The following is a 13,036-nucleotide window of genomic DNA, read 5'->3' on the forward strand; positions in this document are numbered from 1 at the left end:
AGGCTGATGCTGGGGGAGGCTGGGAGGGGGAGGAGGGAGGCTGATGCTCTAGGAGGCTGATGCTGGGGGAGGCTTGGAGGAGGGGGGCTGGGAGGAGGGAGGCTGATGCTGGGGGAGGCTGGGAGGAGGGAGGCTGATGCTGGGGGAGGCTGGGAGGAGAGAGGCTGATGCTGGGGGAGGCGGGAGGCTGATGCTGGGGGAGGCTGGGAGGCTGATGCTGGGGGAGGCTGGGAGGCTGATGCTGGGGGAGGCTGGGAGGAGGGTGGTTGATGCTGGGGGAGGCTAGGAGGAGGGTAGCTGATGCTGGGGGAGGCTAGGAGGAGGGTAGCTGATGCTGGGGGAGGCTGGGAAGAGGGTGGCTGACGCTGGGGGAGGCTGGGAAGAGAGAGGCTGATGCTGGGGGAGGCTGGGAAGAGGGAGGCTGATGCTGGGGGAGGCTGGGAAGAGGGAGGCTGATGCTGGGGGAGGCTGGGAATAGGGAGGCTGATGCTGGGGGAGGCTGGGAAGAGGGAGGCTGATGCTGGGGGAGGCTGGGAAAAGGGAGGCTGATGCTGGGGGAGGCTGGGAGGAGGGAGGCTGATACTGGGGGAAGCTGGGAGCAGGGAGGCTGATGCTGGGGGAGGCTGGGAGGAGAGAGGCTGATGCTGGGGGAGGCTGGGAGGGGGAGGAGGGAGGCTGATGCTCTGGGAGGCTGATGCTGGGGGAGGCTTGGTGGAGGGGGGCTGGGAGGAGGGAGGCTGATGCTGGGGGAGGCTGGGAGGAGGGAGGCTGGGAGGAGGGAGGCTGATGCTGGGGGGAAGCTGGGAGCAGGGAGGCTGATGCTGGGGGAGGCTGGGAGGAGAGAGGCTGATGCTGGAGGAGGCTCATGCTGGGGGAGGCTGGGAGGAGAGAGGCTGATGCTGGAGGAGGCTCATGCTGGGGGAGGATGGGAGGAGAGAGGCTGATGCTGGGGTAAGCTGGGAGCAGGGAGGCTGATGCTGAGGGAGGCTGGGGGGAGAGAGGCTGATGCTGGGGGAGAGGCTGCTGCTGGAGGCGGGGGGAGAGAGGCTGCTGCTGTGGGAATGGAAGAGAGGGGCCAATGCTAGAGACAGAGGACAAGGGTTGAGGGATAGAGCAATGACAATATCGATGGGGGGGAGTGTAAGGACTCAGAATAAGAGGGGGGCAGCATTGGGAGCTCATTATGGAGAAGGGGCAGCATGTGTGGGCTCAGTATGGAGTGGAACAATGTCGGGGAGTCAATATCAAGAGTGGGGTAGTGTGTGTGTGTGTGTGTGTGTGTCTCAGCATAAGCGCTAGTGTGGTGGTCTTAGTATGATGAGTGGGGCAGCATGGAGATGTCATTATGGAAAAGAGGAAGGCAGCATTAGGAGCTCATGGAGAGGGGCAGCATGCATGGGACACTGAGGAGTGGGAAGCATGCATGGGACATTGTGAGGAGGGGGCAGCATGCATGGGACATTGTGAGGAGGGGGCAGCATGATGTGAGGACAATGTGCAGATCATATTTCATAATCGAGGAAGGTCTGGTGGATATAATTTATAAGGGAGGGTAGTGTGTAGTTTATTAGGGGCAGTGTGACAGTCACAGTATATAAGTGGGGACGGTGTGGTGGGAATATTTTATACTCATGCTATGTTTTGATGTGCCTGTGGTGATCCCCATTGGGGGGGGGGGGTTAGTGCCCTTCGTTTCTCATTGATACTTTTTCAAGTGTTTTACAAAGTAGATCTACCTTAAACAGATGTCGTGTGTGAAAGCTCAGTTTTACATTGTCAATAAGGGGCGCGACCACTTAAAGTGCCTAGGGCAGCATGAAGGCCAAATACAGCCCTGCTCACCTCCCTTATCTCCATTAATTTTACATATCGGCTCATCTCCTTCCCATTCAGGTCCTTATAATATCGGATACTCTCAGTGGAGATCTTCTATAGAAGAGAATTCTCCTGATTACCCCGTGAAGGATGGATATGGACAGGGACAAGATGGTGGAGAGGATATTACACCTCACCCTAGAGATCCTCTTCCGGCTTACTGGAGAGGTGAGAGATTCTGATGACGTCACATTACATCATTCTTATCTATGGGAATAACAGATGGACAGAACTGGAGAGGTGAGGACTCTGGAAATGTCTGGAGTGAGATTTATTGCTGTGTCTCTCCATAACCAGGATTACACAGTAGTGAAGAAGACCTCTAGTGAGCGCTGTCAGGCCCCTGTGTCTGAGGGATGGGGAAGACCCCTGAGCCCAATCACGGGGCCTCCACCTCACCCCCCGATACATGAGGACATCAATGACCAGAAGATCCTAGAACTCACCTACAAGATGATTGAGCTGCTGACTGGAGAGGTGACACTGCTGGGAATGCTGGGACATTATACAGTAACGCTATGAAGGGATCGGGGGTGACGGTATCATTGTATGTGTCAGGTTCCTATAAGGTGTCAGGACGTCACCGTCTATTTCTCCAGGGAGGAGTGGGAGTATTTAGAAGGACACAAAGATCTGTACAAGGACGTCATGGTGGAGGTTCCCCAGCCCCTCACATCACCAGGTAATAGTCAGGACTAAATACACACGGCCTATAATTATCTGTATGTAAGGAATGAATTCAGTCCCTGTATGTGTCTCCTCCAGGTCTATCCAGTAAGAGGACAACACCAGAGAGATGTCCCCGTCCTCTTCTCCCACAGGACTGTAAACAAGAAGATACAGATGTTCCTCAGGATCATCAGGTAGATGGAGAGAAGGGGCCATGAAATCTCCCTATGATGTGTAGACGGCTGTGAAGGTCTTGTGCTCAGTCTTGTTTTATCCTCCAGTATTATATGTTTTATACCTGTGTAATGAGAGCGGTGGAGATGGCAGGATTAGAGCTGATCATAGATGGGACTTCTCCATCTGTCTGTGCCTTTTGGATCACATTTATCCCGTTCTCTACACTGAACACTTAACATGGTGTCAAAACCCTGATGTATCAGAGAGAGAGGTCGCTCCTATCTCATGGGTCAGAAGGTCACAGCACACGCCAGCACTAGTTGGATCTGCTTTGCCTTCCACGTAGCTGTGCAGACTATCCTTGTGCTGGCGCTGCTAGGGTTAAGCAGACCCTTGTGTCTTTCTTGGCTTACCATCCTGAGTAGAGTTTATCGGACGGCCAATAATCCGGTACCGGCGGATCACTGCCAGATTTAAAAAAGAGTCTGATCCGCTCCGGAATCCGGTGCCCATGTAAGTCAATGGGGACCGGAATCCAGAGGTTAAAAACGTTTGTGGAGGGGCTAGGAGCCAGCACAGCATACTCACCGAGGCGCTGTCATTGCGGCACACTCCTTTCGGGTCACGCTGTTACTTTCCGAAGCCGACAATTCAATATTCATTGTTTTCCCTGCCCACCGGCGCGTGTTGGTTGCAGCTAGACGCGCCCCCACCCTGAGTGGCAGCGTGTCAGCTAACTGCAACCAATCACAGGCGCCAGGTCGGCCGGTGGGCGGGGAAAGCAGTGCACTGTCGGTCAGTTCAGTTCACGGTGGTAAACACTCGGCAGCACAGTTATAGCGCTCGGCTGCAGCCCCAGCTGTCGCGCTGTATCTGTGCTGTGACTACAGTGCCCAGAGTCACACGTGCGAGGCTTTGCCGGGTGCTGCCATGGCAGACTCACGTGAGGCCCTCGCATGTGTGATTCCGGTGAAAGTAAAAAAAAAAAAAAAAAAACGACGTGCGGTTCCTCCTATTTTCTTCCTCAGTCAATTAACGCCGGTTGGGGGCTGTTATATCCTCAGCCCGCAGCCGCTCGGTATTGCCGCATCTATTGGATGTGACCATACCGGTGTGCGCTACTACCTCTTCCCGCAGTTGTGATGCGGTGCCAGTCGGGGTAATAGCAGGGGTTAATAGCGGCGCACGTCTGCTACTAAACCCTAGCTTTGTGTGATGGCACAGGCGTCTATCAGATACCTTCATGACACAAACCTGTAAGTGACAGTAAATAAACACAGACACAGAGAACAATCCTTTATTTGGAATAAAATACAAACATCCCCTGCTTCACCACTTTATTAAGCCCAAACACCCAGCAGCTCCGACGTAATCCACAGAAGTCCCACGCCGTTTCAGCTCTGCTACATCTGAATATCACAGAGAGCGGCACGACTGACCGCTCTCTGTGAGCTCCAGAGAATGAATGAGCTGTGCATTGAGCACTGACGTCAATCAGGTCATTTGCGGTCACAGCTGGAGATTCCCACGGTCCTTGATCTGTGATCGCAGGTAACCTGACCTCAGGTGGAGGTCACTGAGTTGACAGACCTGCATCTCCTAGCAGAAAAATCGCAGTTTTTTTAGCCAAGAGATGCAGATTTTGTGCCGAAATTTTTATACCATATTCCTGCATCCAATCTACACCTCCTGGCAAAAAAACACTGTGTTTTGGCGGAATTGTTTTGCCGCGGTTATTTTTCCGTGATTTTTGCCGCAATTTTTTTGCCAGGAGGTGCACATTTTGTGCTGAAATCGTCTGCACCAGCTTTCAGCACCAAATTTCCAAATTTCCACCTGCTGGCAGAATTTATTTATTTTTTTTTATTTTTGGGGGCCAAGGGATGCAAATCGGATGCTGAGATTTTTACACCATATTCCTGCATCCAATCTACACCTCCTGGGAAAAAACCCGGTGTTTTGCCCCAATTTTTTTTGCCGCAGTTTTTGCTGCGGTTATTTTTCCACGATTTTTGCTGTGTTTTTTTGCCAGGAGGTGCACATTTGGTGCTGAAATCGTCTGCACCAGCTTTCAGCACCAAATTTCCACCTGCTGGCAGTATTTTTTTTTTTTTTTTTATCCCCAGCCATGATAACACCTACTGGGGGCTGGCATAATCTCAGCCTGCTGCTGTCTGAACATGAGCGTGCATGTACCTAGAAACACATGCACGCTCCTGTCAGAAGTTTGCAGCTGTTCTGCGATGTCAGACTCGCGGTAGTTCCTCACAAGTGTGACTGTGGCATAGAAAAAAAACGCTTTCTTTTTTTTTAAAATAAATAATTTAAAAAAAAAACGACGTGCGGTTCCCCCCAGTTTTCATCCCCAGCCATGATAACGCCAGCTGGGGGCTGGTATATCTTCAGCCCGCAGCCGCCCGGTATTGCCGCATCTATTAGATGTGACAATACCGGTGTGCAATACCGGCTCTTCCCGGAGGCGTGATGCGGTGCCAGTCGGGGTAATAGCAGGGGTTAACATGTAATCTCAACCCTATTTTAAAATGTACAATTTTTATTAATATTCATTAAAATGTACCCACAAACAGACACACAAACATATAAATGAGAATGGATAACGTTATCCTTGTAAATAACCAAGAAGTTTTATATACACACTCACTTTAGAAAAGGGAAGGGAAACTAATATAGCCCTATAAGGGTAGTGTATCCCTACCTAACAACGGAGGGTATGACACCATAAGTTACCGGGCGCCCCCGTTCCACGTCGGCTCTCCCTCTCCCTGACCCTGATATAGGGATGGGATGGAAAGCCCTATAGTGGTGCTTGCACAGTACAATATATAGGAGTTCCCAAATGGTAATACTCCTCCCTGTATTGTTTTCCTTAGATCAAGAAGGTATCAATTTACTGATCTATAACCAGGAATTCCTATTCATGATACTAGCACTGTACAAGACGTATAGACTTTTATTCCTAATAAATTATCTTTATGCAAGGTAGTGATCCATAAGAGTTATTTACAACCACATATGTTACAGGGTGGTATACCCCAAAAGTATATTACAGTCACCTAGAGTCATATCACAAGGGGCTCAGATAATCTCCCCATTATACCCCAGGAGCTGAAAGAAAAATGGGATACAGACACCCCTGCAAATTACTGCAAAATAGAAAAGGTTGCTCCAATCATATTCTATATAATATAGTATAACAGGGAGAAAAGATGAATTACTTCCCTGAGAAGCAGGAATGATGACCGCGGAAGAGCTGTTTGTCACAGGCTGGGGGGCGCGTCAGCCTGCAACCAATCACAGCTGAGAGGATGGCCAGTGGGCGGGGAAAACACCGAAAGCTGTGTGATTGGGTGCACAGCACAGGAAGTGAAAGCGGACCCGGAAGCAATGTGCCGCCATGACACCGAGTCTCGGTAAGTATGAAACGCTCATTTATTTATTGTTTTTTTTTTTTTCATTTTTATTAATTGCCGATTCCGGATCGTGCGCCCGGAATCCCACGTCCACGCCCGGGTCCGGCCTGCGGATTGAGCTGAAACCGTGCGGATCTGGACGTTTATAGTCCGGGTCCACTCAACACTAATCCTGAGTTGTCTGAGCTGTTCTGATTTCTGCACTCCCCCGTTATAAGTTCTCACCACTTTACCTCAGTAGTTGCCAGTGATAACTTGCTTTTCCATGGTCCTGGCATGGAGGTGAGAGCCATGGGAGGAGAAATTGTTTTGAATTTGATCCTAGAGATTGCTGCCTGGAAGTTTTCTTTGGTGTCTTCCTATTGATCATCTCCCTTTTTATTCATTTCTCTTTCCATCCCCCTTTTTTACCACTTGTTGTTTGGGAATGCAGTTTCTTTTTCCTTTCTCTGTTGTTTTCCTTTTGTGTCATTATCATAAAGCAGGACTAGTGTTCCTCCTCCCCTGCTCACTAGACACGGTTGTGATTAGGGTAAGACAAGGATAGACACGTGATTGCCGCACAAGGGAAAAGAACCTGTCTTGGGACATCGGGGAGCTCAGGGTTGCTCAGAGTAAGTGACAGGGTTTATCCTGCCTGTTCTTCCCTAGAGGCAGTGGTTCCCACCCCATCTTTCTCATGATACACCGCTCAGCCTCTTGGTGGAACACAACAACCAGGGACTGCCCTGTATTGGTACCTGGTGCCTACGGTCAGCAAAGTCCAACCTCAGAGGCTCTGGTGATGACTGGGTAGGCACTTAATCATGCCCCTCCGGGTAAGCCTGGTTCAGGGCGCAGTGAGGCTACACCCTTCTCTTAAACCTATTAGCATGTCAGGCTTACATGTAATTCTTCAAATGACATGATTCAGATGAAACCCCCAAAGGATCCATTCACTGTAATAAGGCAGCAGAGTTAGTCTGGACTCCTCATGGCAGCGCGGCAATTATCCCTATCTAGTGAATGGTTATCTCCAGTAATTGTATTATTACAGCGGATTCTTTATGATGTTACATCGTCATCTTCTCCCCATTCAGGTCCCTACAATATCGGATCCTCTCAGTGGAGATCTTCTATATAAGAGAATTCTCCTGATTGCCCCATCAAGGATGGATAGAGACAGTAACAAGATGGCGGAGAGGATATTACACCTCACCCTAGAGATCCTCTTCCGGCTTACTGGAGAGGTGAGAGATTCTGATGACGTCACATTACATCATTCTTATCTATGGGAATAACAGATGGACAGAACTGGAGAGGTGAGGACTCTGGAAATGTCTGTAGTGAGATTTATTACTGTGTCTCTCCATAACCAGGATTACACAGTAGTGAAGAAGACCTCTAGTGAGCGCTGTCAGACCCCTGTGTCTGAGGGATGGGGAAGACCCCTGAGCCCAATCACGGGGCCTCCACCTCACTCCCCGATACATGAGGACATCAATGACCAGAAGATCCTAGAACTCACCTACAAGATGATTGAGCTGCTGACTGGAGAGGTGACACTGCTGGGAATGCTGGGACATTATACAGTAACGCTATGACGGGATCGGGGGTGACGGTATCATTGTATGTGTCAGGTTCCTATAAGGTGTCAGGACGTCACCGTCTATTTCTCCATGGAGGAGTGGGAGTATTTAGAAGGACACAAAGATCTGTACAAGGACGTCATGATGGAGGTTCCCCAGCCCCTCACATCACCAGGTAATAGACAGGACTAAATACACACGGCCTATAATTATCTGTATGTAAGGAATGAATTCAGTCCCTGTATGTGTCTCCTCCAGTTCTATCCAGTAAGAGGACAACGCCAGAGAGATGTCCCCGTCCTCTTCTCCCACAGGACTGTAAACAAGAAGATCCCGATGTTCCTCAGGATGTGTTTCCTCCAGCTCTATCCAGTAAGAGATATCTACTCATGTACTTTCTGCACTAATTTTGTGTTTACATTTTTAGGTTTTCTGCTGTGTTTTTTTTTTAGCTGTATTTTCTTTGCTTCTGCTTCTTCTGCTGTTTGCTTCTAGTGCCTTCTTTATGTCGTTATGAAGGCAACTCAAAGACCTGCAGAGGGTTCATGAATACCCTGTTTCCCAGAAGATACGACCTAGCATGATTTTATGGGATTTTTAGAGAATACTTGAATCATAAGCCCTACTCCAAAAATAAGTGGTAGTTACAGTCAGGGCCAGCGTTGGGAGAGTCGAAATCCACTCTCTTACGGTCCCCATCAGTTGTATTCTGAGGTTGATTTTTTTAAGGACCTTTGATGGCTTCAAAGTCATGTGACATGATGTAACCAAAGGTCTCTTAATTGCAGGAGTCTAAATGAACTTAACAGGACACAGGCTGGCATGCAGGACTGGCATTAGGGGAAAGGGAGAGCAAACTGGACAATTTCACAGGGCTCCAATTCTCCTAGCGGCCCCAGTGTTTATATGCCAATTATAGGACTGCTTAAGGACCTTTTTGATATAACGTCACGTGACCAAAGGCTGGTGTGTGTGCCAATTTTAACCAGCTTTGCCAAATGGGCAGAGCTTGGCCAGAACAAGGGTGTGATGCCACCGCTTCTCTAATTCATATCAAACTGCAGGGTTCCCTATGCCAGAAATCTCACTCCAGTCCCTGATGTCATTTGTCAGTGTCCATTGCCGATCTTGATTAATTTGAGCCCTAATGTTTATCTGCACAGACTGCAAGACCCTGCTACCTGCTTTGGTTACAAAGCCTAAGGTTAGGCCATCAACGTTATAGTCCCGGACAATCCCGTTAAATATCCGGCATCTGTCTAACTATTTTATGTTCGTCTTTGAAAAAATATTCTTTGAAATTGTCTATGTTGTGGATCAATGTTATAAGGAGATTTTTGCAGGTTTTGCCAACTGTCATGGCGGCGTCAGGATCTGTGGAAATTATAGATTCTGGTACTCTGCATGTTAACTGCTGTTATGTCTGTGAGCAGCGCAGGGAGACGCAGGCTTTAAACTTCAGGCTTGGACAGGCTAGCAAGAGTTATTCTCTGCTGGGTTGCTTGTTAATGTCTTTGATCACATGCTGTAGAGGAGAAAGTATCTATCACTTCCCTTCTGTATATGCTGGCTGGACTATTTCATTAATGCCAGCTGTTGGTCTGGTGAGGTGTTGAGATCCAGACTTACGGGTGGTTGTTTTGTATTATTGCTGTGAGCTGTTGTGGTTTTAACTCTTGTTGTCTTTTTGTTGCTGCCTTTCTGCTCTTGCTTTTCTCTATAGTCTCTCACTGTTTATTTCTGTGAGTTTGCAATGTGTCCTGTCTGTCTGTGTTAATATTTGTTTCCATCATATTCCTGTCTCTTCCTTCCCCGGGGGATAACAGATTAGATCTGGTCACGAGAATAGTAAGGCACGGGACTCTGGCATCTCCATATTCAGGGGTAATCAAGAGATTAGGAACAGTTTAGGGTCCCCTAGCGTGAGGGACAGTATAGTAGCCTTCTGTCCCTCATTATCCTGCAGTCACATTGTGACAATCAATCAGATTATTTACTGTAGCACATTCCAGAGAACTGGTGCTAGTAATGGGAGATTCAAATTAACGAAGATGTAACTCTTAAATAGGGATGGGAGATCCCAATTTGTAAAGATCGGGGATCATACCGATCACATAGTGATCGTGTGCATGATATCGATCACGAGCTTTCCTGGAAAGCTCGTGTTACAAATCGGTCCAGATCGGGTCCAGGGGCTGTAAAAAGAAAGCACATTATTAAAATAAAAAACTTTATGATCATACTTACTGGTCACATGACTATGACGTTTTCAAAGGTCCTCTTAACTTCCGGGGGTATTTACTGCACTGTTCGTCACTCGGCAGTCATCGGCTGTTTTCAGCTGTGTTCGCGGTGATGTCAGGGTTCACCCAAGCCCATGGCTCATAAACTCGATTGAACTTTGACTGTCACTATGCGAGTGTCGTATCACGGCGCTCAATCTCCAGACAGCAGCGGGTCGGCTGCATGTGTTTCTATGCAGCTGATGCGCTCCTGTCCTGAGATCAGTCCGTGCGGGATGATGCCCATACAAGACGCCAGTGCAATCATCCCCTCACTGTCAGCCTGCTTCTTGCTCTATTCAGAGCGATGTAGCAGAGCTGACAATGCTCTCTGCTTCTCTCTGTGTTTAGACTGTGTCTGTACAGAGTGATGAAGCTGACAATGCTCTACCTGTGGATTACGTCGGACTAAGGATTTTTTTATTATAAAGATGGAGTCTCTAAATGTTTTTTTTTGTTTTATTTCTAATAAATTTTTTCTCTGTCTTGTATTTTTTTTACTGTTTACTAGAAATTCATGGTGGCCATGTCTAATTTGGCGTGACACCATAAATTTCGGGCTTAGTACCATCTGAGAATACAAAGCTGGTATTAACCCAATTGTTACCCAGTGTAACACCGCCATCAGGGCCACTGGATGAGCCAGGTAAAGCACCTGGAAATGGCGCTAAGAAACAATGCGCCATTTGCAGGGGAATCCCAGCCCCCAGCTGCCTGGCTCTACCTGACTGGCTATCAAAATACAGCGGGAGCCCACACATTTTTTTTTATTATATTTTTAAATAATTAAAAAATAAAAAATAATGGGCTTCCCTGTATTTTTATTGTCAGGCAGACGGGTGGGTGCGTAAATTATTTATCTTTATACAACTATATATTGTGTACAATGTATATGTATATGTATATATATATACAGACCAATAGTTTGGACACACCTCATTCAAAGAGTTTTCTTTGTTTTCATGACTCTAAAAATTGTAGATTCACATTGAAGTCATCAAATCTATGAATTAAAACATATGGAATTAAATACTTTAAAGAGGTTGTCCAGTTACCAAAACTGATTTTTTTTCTGATAAATCTTGCTAATATGTGCCTCTCAACACATCTATTATGTTTTTTCAGCAATATTACCTTTTATCGTGCTCTAGCAGCACATGCTCATTGCTGGCTCCAGCTCTGATGGGGTTAATCTCTCTTCTGACTTCCTAGGTTCAGTTCCTACAACTCCCATAATTCTTTGTGGCTCTAGGGCCCACTCTCCTCTCCACTCAAAGTCTCCTCCCTGCCTCTTCCCAGTGTGGGTGCACTGAGAGAAATCACACAGAGACAGCAGAAGCTGCCAGCTCTGCACAACCAGGGGAAGAAAGCGGCCATCTTCTGCTTGTTCTCATATAGTTCATAGTCTGTGTGTGTGCGCGTGTGTGTGCGTGTGTGTGTGTGTGTGTACAGAAATTATGATTATTAGCCGGCGCAACATGTGAAAAAAATAATTGGGGAAAAAAAAAGTGAAGGGGTCATGAGATTGCTTTTTTCCCTCTTGCCTAGTCTGTGTGTCGTCCATATCATCCGTGTGGCATGCATTTTGCAGGCTAGTTTCACATCAGCGTTTTTTTTGCCTGTAGGCAAAAAACCGCAAACCGCATATGACCGGATCCTGTGGATTAAATGGGCAGCGCATGCAACCGTTATTTTACTGGATCCTTCTGCAGCGGGACACAGAATTTATCGGCCGGCGCTGGAGTCAGTTGACTCCTGATCTCCCAGCCCGCACACGCTGCATTCACATGACCGTTCCGTTTGTCCTGGTCAGTTCCTGTTCTTTTGCGGACCCACGGACAGGACCATCTTTTCAATGTCTTTTGTGTAGGATCGGATGGCACACGGTAGCACTTTCATGTGCATCCGATCCTACACAAAAAAAAACACATCGGATGCTGTATGTCCGCTCCGTTATTATGGAACATGTCCTATTCTGTTCCGTAATAAGGAACCGTGACTCAATACAAGTCAATGGGTCCGCAAAATTCCCGGAAGCAACACGGAAGCACTTCCGTGTGACTTCCGTCGGGTGCCCATGCAGTCTGTGTTCCGCCCCAGCCCCGTGGCTGCCCGCACAGCAGTGTCAGCAGCTGCCCGCACTGCAGTGTCAGCAGCCGCGGGGATGACAAGCGCTACCGTCAGGAGGTTAGTAAGTTCATTACCTGCGGTGATGAAGTCCTGCACTCCTGACGTCAGCGGTCGTCACTGCCTTCTTTGCCCACCGCTTGTCACATCACCTCTCGCTGTCGACCCGAGACTGTGACTAGTGGTGACATTACGGGCCGCTCGTGATACTTGGTTTGTGAAGGCGGCGGTCATTGAACTCAGTGACAGCGCTGCTGTCAGGAGTGCAGCGATCATCTCAGGTAATGTACCTCACTAACCTCCTGACAGCAGCACTCATCATGCCCTGCAGTGACCTGGGCTGACCTATTGATGTTGGTTCAGGTCACTGCACGGCTCTCCCAGCCAATAGAGAACATTCTGTTCTTCATTGACTGGGACATTGACTATGGTACGCTCAGCTGCGGGGGGAGGTCCGGCACTCAAGAGGGGCGGGCCAGCACTGAGGAGGGGTGGGAGGGGATTTCTCTCCCTCTCTCCTCCGTAGTCGGCTATTGCGATTCTCGCTCTTCGCTTACGGTACACCGATGTACCGCAAGCGCAGTGCGATTTTTCTCTCACCCCATACACTAGAATGGGTAAAAGAGAAAGAGTCTTGCATTACAATTGCAGCATGCTGCGATTATTTTCTCGGTCCAATTAGGGCTGAGAAAATAATTGCTCATGTGCGCTGACACACAGGCTAATATTGGTCCGAATGGAATGCAATGTTTTATCGCACTCCACTTGCACTGTTTTTCTCACCGTGTGGCTTAGACCTTACTTGTTCTGTGTCCTCCTGCATCCATCGCAGCGTGTGCAGGCTGGAGTTCAGCTGAGTTCAGATCAGTTGACTCCAGTGCTGGACTGAACTCAGGTGACCTCACAG

The 13,036-nt window shown here is 48.3% G+C and overlaps 1 protein-coding gene across 1 annotated transcript in view; it reads left to right on the forward strand.

Moving 5' to 3' along the window:
• The window catches only part of LOC142313112 (uncharacterized), a 210,917-nt gene that overhangs the window by 97,243 nt on the left and 100,638 nt on the right, over nt 1-13,036 (forward strand). Inside the window, 3 exon segments of the mRNA XM_075352097.1 lie at nt 2,116-2,352; nt 2,434-2,557; nt 7,979-8,092. Coding sequence (XP_075208212.1) covers nt 2,116-2,352; nt 2,434-2,557; nt 7,979-8,092 — 475 coding nt within the window.

Source organism: Anomaloglossus baeobatrachus, chromosome 5, assembly GCF_048569485.1.
Source record: "Anomaloglossus baeobatrachus isolate aAnoBae1 chromosome 5, aAnoBae1.hap1, whole genome shotgun sequence".
Taxonomy (NCBI): domain Eukaryota; kingdom Metazoa; phylum Chordata; class Amphibia; order Anura; family Aromobatidae; genus Anomaloglossus; species Anomaloglossus baeobatrachus.